This window comes from Lupinus angustifolius, unplaced genomic scaffold (assembly GCF_001865875.1).
Source record: "Lupinus angustifolius cultivar Tanjil unplaced genomic scaffold, LupAngTanjil_v1.0 Scaffold_147_29, whole genome shotgun sequence".
NCBI lineage: Eukaryota > Viridiplantae > Streptophyta > Magnoliopsida > Fabales > Fabaceae > Lupinus > Lupinus angustifolius.
In genome coordinates, this window is record NW_017725787.1 from 8,845 (window position 1) to 15,453 (window position 6,609).

General features: G+C 28.8%; 1 protein-coding gene across 1 annotated transcript; it reads left to right on the top strand.

Annotated features, from left to right (window-relative positions):
• Positions 1-529: 529 nt before the first annotated feature.
• On the top strand, positions 530-5,984 carry LOC109340185 (amino acid permease 3-like). The gene is made up of 6 exons (XM_019577785.1): positions 530-678; positions 1,028-1,261; positions 1,976-2,069; positions 4,434-4,648; positions 5,054-5,193; positions 5,269-5,984. Exons 1-6 carry the CDS (start codon positions 576-578, stop codon positions 5,914-5,916), a joined length of 1,434 nt encoding a protein of 477 aa, XP_019433330.1. The 5' UTR covers positions 530-575; the 3' UTR covers positions 5,917-5,984.
• Positions 5,985-6,609: the final 625 nt, after the last annotated feature.

Below are 6,609 nucleotides of genomic sequence, written 5' to 3' on the forward strand. Positions count from 1 at the left end.
GAATTTTGTAAATGCATTATATTGACTATCCTTACCTAATATATAAAGTAACCTTTTAAACAAATAATGTGTAATAAGCGTAATTAAATTAAAAAAAATGTGATATATTTTGTATTTCATTATTTTTTGTTCTTTGCAAAATAGTGATAAGCGTAGTGAAATAATATAAATGTCAATATGTTTTCATTATTTTTTGTTTTTTTGCAAAACGGTATGAGAGTTATTTAAACAATATCTCCTTAAAATTATTCATATATGATACATTTTTATTTAAAATATTACATTTATATATCTCATACAAGGGTTTAATGTAATGCATGCACAACATTAATGGTGATTCGAGTAAGCATAAAAAATGAGGATAATTCATATAATTTCAGTAGATAATGTTAGATTAATTAACTCTTCAAATTTTTAAGCCCAGATAATACCCTCCCAACACATCAAAAGTCGAAACTGATCCTTATCAATAACTCACTATAAATTAGCTTTCTTGGTGCTGCAATATAATCCTAAGAACGTCTTTGATTTTTGGTGCATGTTCTATTTCCTCTGATTTTGATTTTTGTAAAACCATGGTTGAAAACACTTTCCAAACCAACTTTAGCCACCGTGAAGGTGCTGATTCACTAATTGACTCTAAATACTATGATGATGATGGCCGTCCTAAACGAACAGGTACACCTTAAATTATATATGGTAATGTTTTTGTTTTCAAGTATTGCTCTTCCATGGTAGAACAGATGACTAATATGTAACGATATGATATCTATTGTAATTCTTCTAATATTTTTTTCGATATACATGAATTTCATATCAGAAATTTAATTATCTGATTTTTTTTCTTTTAGCAGTAATGAAAACTTTATTAACCAAGAGATAAAATATTAGGAGAACAAGTGGTACTCCTATCTATTGAATCCCTGAAATTAACAAAGAGAAAAACAAGTTGATGGAATTTTATCTGTATTATTAATTTTATTTTTTTGATTGAAATTGAGAAAATATATATGATGATTGTATGCAGGAGGCGTTTGGATTACAAGCTCTCATATAATAACAGCAGTTATAGGATCTGGGGTAGTGTCCTTAGCTTGGTCCATAGCACAGATGGGTTGGGTTGCTGGTATTGTTGTGATGTTATTTTTCAGTGTTGTCACATGGTACACTTCCGCATTTCTAGCTGATTGTTATCGAACTGGAGACCCCATTACTGGACCCAGAAACTATACATTCATGGACGCCGTTAGCTCCATTCTAGGTAACATATAGTAATATAATTATGAAAAGAGTAAATTATATTGATATTGGAGATTATTGAAATTATACAAATTATATTTTTATATTTACACAAACCATCTTCAAATTTATATCTCTATATCATACTTCTACTTTGTTGGTGCCGGGGAGGTGAATGCAATTATATTGACCTCTTCTTTGTGATGTTTTAATTAATAGAACAAAAGTGATTTATATGATTTTACTGGTGTAGTTTACTTTTATGCAAATATATAGGTTCTTCCTCTTTTTCTTAAATGAACGTGATTTCTTTCTTTATGTTGAATTTTGAGGACCAATGTCCTACTGTATGATACTGAAATTTTATTTGCCAAAAACAAAACCTAACTTTTTTGTCCACCAGATTTATTAATTTGCAAATTCTTCTCAATTAATTAAAAGAATAATAACTGATATTATGATAATAAGTTGTATATCATTGGAGAAGTTGACGATTAAAATGATAATTGATACATCTTATGAATCAAGTCATTTATCTTATTTTCCTAATGAAGACCATTCTTTTTTCACTTTTCTATAAAAAATAATTTATTTTGTACTACATCAGCACACTTTGTCATATAAAATTCACATGTTTATGTGTGGATTTGTTAAAAACTGAGAAGAAGAAAAAGCCCTTTTGTGTTGATTCTAGTGAATTTTTTTAGCATGGAATATAGTGATTTGTGTTTTGCAGGTGGATGGAATGTAACATGGTGTGGGATAGCACAGTACTCTAATCTTTTCGGCACTGCAATAGGATACACAATTGGAGCTTCTATCAGCATGATGTGAGTTAATTACCTATAGTTACTTTGAAATCATTAGTTCCACAAATTATTATTATTTTATTAAATACAGCTAACATAGTATAGTTAGAAAGTAATTAAATATAAGTTAAAGGTAATGATTATTTATCTTTTAAACGATTTTATTAGATACGTGTATAGAAATCAGATTTAAGTGGAATTACTTGATTCTAGTTTTTAAATACCTAACTTGACAGTTTTATCTTGTAATTGTTGATTTAGTCATCACCACTTTTGAATTTAAAAAGTGAAATAACTTTATCATTGAAAATTTGAAATACATCTCTAACTACCACTGAATAATCAATGATTAAGACTCTACTATATTTCAAATTAAATTTATCGTGAATATATCCCACATACTTTCTTATTTCACATATTCGCTAATTATAGATGTGCTATTTCCGGGGAAATACAGACATTTTTTGCAACTTTCCCCATTTTGGATTTGGTACTTAAAACTTTGAAATAGTGACTTAGGTACTATTAATCCATGGGAGAATCCCTGATTTGTCTATATTACCCAATTGAAATGTATTTTTTTTTTATTGGCACAAGACACTCTAAGCTAAGGGCATGTAATCAATTTATTATCTTAAATGAGTCCCGCAATTATTTTATAATTGTTTACACTATTTGACAATTCTCTCTATTTTTACTTAAATATGTAGCTCACATTTTTTCCTTATAATGTTCCACAATCTAATAACAATTCACCTCTTTCTTTTTACCATTTTCTCTCTTCAAACTTCATTTAAGGATGTACCAAAAAACATTTTAAGTGAGTCACACAATTTATTTTATAATTATTTACATTGTTGGATCAATTAAGCAACTCTTTCTATTTTTACTTCAATGACCAACTCATATTTTGTTCTTATAGTAGTCACAGAGTCTAATTACAATTCACCACTTTCTTTTTACCATTCTCTCTTTATTCAATCTTTATTATTATTTAAATATTCTCAACAAGTAGAACACTCAGCAGAGTAAAAACAGAAGAGAAAGTGAATGAGAGAAGAATATTTTTTTCTCATTTGATTTAGGGGAGAGTTTAAAGAGAGATAATGAAAATAGAATAGGACCCAAAAAATTTCTTTCCTCTCTCATGTGAAGGAGAAAATAGGAGGGGAAGATGGATCAAAATCTGATATATCAAATTATGTTCCGACCATTGATATTGAATAAAAAATATAAAAAATAATGAATATTTAATTTGTCTGATTGACATAACATGTTTTCATTGATTTAGACACAATTTGGGATATCAAATCATTATCTAAGGAGGAGTGGGGGAGACTAAATCACTTGTTTCTCTTCTTTTTCTATATCATCTAACAACACTAAAATTCACTTTATTTCTCATATATATATATATATATTTCTGTCTTTTCAACTCTTCTCACATATTTCTCTCCTCTTACTTTCTTGTTTCTAGCCAAAAGAAGTGTTAAGGACATTAGTGCAATTGACCAATTGTAGCACAATGCAACAATTGGATGCACATCTAATGTAATATAACTTATGCTAAATGTACGTGTTATCAATTGCGAATTCTTAGAATCATTAATGTTTTAATTTAAAATATATTTTTTAACTAATTGCATGTGAATAACACATGTACTAACACAACTGGTAGATAACAGATGTATTCCATGCAACAATTAAGGACATCACCCATTGGTTTCATTTTTCTAAGGACGCCCTCAACACTTAAGGGCAGAATAAGAACAAATAATGTATTTTTAATGTTAGATATTTATGTGCCACTGAATGAAATGGGGTTTAAGGAGAATAAATGTGTCACTCCCACTACTAAAATTTTATGCGTCCGTTTTTTGACCTTTGGAGTTAAAGTCTTTTTAAAGCCTGACCACACACAGTTTTCTTTGAAACATGTGTTGTGGCATGTGATTATCGTATCCCCTATTTCTTAGTGTAATGTTTTGATGCATTATTGGTATAAAGTTTGTGATGCTTCATACATTATCTTATATAATGACTTTTAATTTTATTTTTTATATACAATGATACGATGATACCTGATTGGTTAATTGGAAAAAAAAAGCTTTGTGCTGTTTAGTATAATTTAATTATATACATATTTCTTTCTAATGCAAAGTTTTTGGTTGATAGTTTATTTCTAAAGAGTGTAATATATGTGTATTATGATTATACAGGTTTATATATAATTAATGTATTATCAACTATTTATTTGTATTAATTCTTTTGCATAGTCAATGATAATAAAATATAAATAGTGAATGATATAGTAATAATATGTAATACACATGTATTCTTTTCTCATCATTAAAAAGAAATTAACATACCCATTTTGGTGAACAGGGCAATAAGAAGGTCTAACTGTTTCCATGATTCTAAGGGGGCAGACCCATGTCATATGTCAGCAAACCCATACATAATAAGCTTTGGCATAGTCCAAATTTTCTGCTCTCAAATTCCAAATATTCATGAAATATGGTGGCTCTCAATTGTTGCTGCAATCATGTCATACACCTATTCCACAATTGCTCTTGGTCTTGGAATTGCCAAGGTTGCAGGTTATGTTCCTACTTTAATTTCTTTGTACAAGTTTTTTATTCCTTCTAATAATATTTTGTTTGTTTAAGTTTGCATAATTTCCTTTAGTTATAGAGAGTCTTTTATGATCTATAAGTCAATTACTCGACTTTTTTTTTATTGCATAACAGTACATAAATGTGCATGGTAAAACAATTTATATACAACCAACATATTCTTTGTAATTCATATTTATTATTTTTCGAGGAGACAATAATTATTAAATATGAATAATAGATAATGTAGTAACATTATATAAAATTTATATACTATTAATGCATATATTTATTTTTTGTTTTGAATTACCAATTTTTTTTCCGTATAATTTATATACAATGGAAGCAAAAAATACTTACAATTTAGCCTATTTCTTGTTCCATAAACAGAAAACCGTACTTTCAAGGGTACTCTCACTGGTGTAAGAATTGGAGATGTGACCAAGGACCAAAAAATATGGGGAATTTTTCAAGGTCTTGGTAATATAGCTTTTGCCTATTCATTTTCAATGATCCTCATTGAAATTCAGGTACTTCTCTATTTTCAGCTCAACTTTTTTATATATAGAAAAACATGAACTAATAATAATATTCTGACTACACAGGATACTATAAAATCTCCACCATCTGAAGTACAAACAATAAAGAAGGCTACAAAGATAAGCATTTTAGCAACCACATTCTTTTATTTGCTTTGTGGTTGTTCTGGGTATGCTGCTTTTGGAGACACAGTACCTGGGAATGTATTAACTGGACTTGGTTTCACTAACCCATATTGGCTTATTGATATTGGTAATGCTGCTATAGTAATTCACCTTGTTGGAGGATACCAAGTGTTTGTACAACCACTCTTTGCATATGTTGAGAAAGAGGTATCAAAAAAATGGCCCGAAGTTGATAACAGAACATTCAAGATTTCAATTCCTGGCCTTTCTCCTTATAATCTAAATTTATTTAGGTTGGTTTGGAGGACACTGTTTGTTATCACAACCACTGTTATATCAATGTTGATTCCTTTCTTCAATGATGTTTTGGGACTGATTGGAGCATTGGGTTTTTGGCCTTTAACAGTTTACTTCCCTGTGGAGATGTATATCCTACAGATGAAGATCCCAAAATGGAGTAGGAAATGGGTTTTTCTTCAAATGTTGAGTGTGTTATGTTTCATTGTGTCTGCTTTGGCTACTATTGGCTCAGTGGCTGGTATCATACTAGATCTTAAGGACTATAAACCATTTAGCTTAGGCTCTTAAACAGATGTAATTACTGATTACTATTGCATCCATGCAAATATTTGAATTGACCAAAGTTGAACCACTCCATTCCGGTTTTCGTGCATGAAATTTCAGATGATTTATACAAATCATTCAGGCGTCCAATTTTTAGTCTAACTAACTCATCTAGGAGCACGGTACATGGATGGATATGGATGTTAATGGGTGGATGAATGGGAAGCGATTCATCAATCTATATTAAATTATATTTTAAGTTATTCATCCATATCCAATGTATTGCAATCCATCCAATTCATCCATGACTCTATTTTCATGAATTTGGATGGATGGATATCCAATGTATTTGTTTTTTTATTGTAACTAAAAAAATTATTGAAGAAAATCATTATTTTAAAAAGTATTATCTCAATAAAACATTTTTTAAAATCACCTTTTAAAAATCAATTTTTTAAATACTGATTTTTTTACAAAGTGATTATTTAAAAAGTACTTTTTTGAACTTTTAGAACAATCATTTTTTTGCAATATTCTAGAAGTATATGATGTTTAAGGTTCTAGTGTAAATTTTTTAACAAATACTTATATGTAATATGTATGCGTTATGAGTGTGAAGATTTATATATAATCACTAAATCATCCACCACTCATTTGAGTTATTTTTTTTTAAGAGACAATTATGATTGATTAAATATAAATGAGGATGATACACTT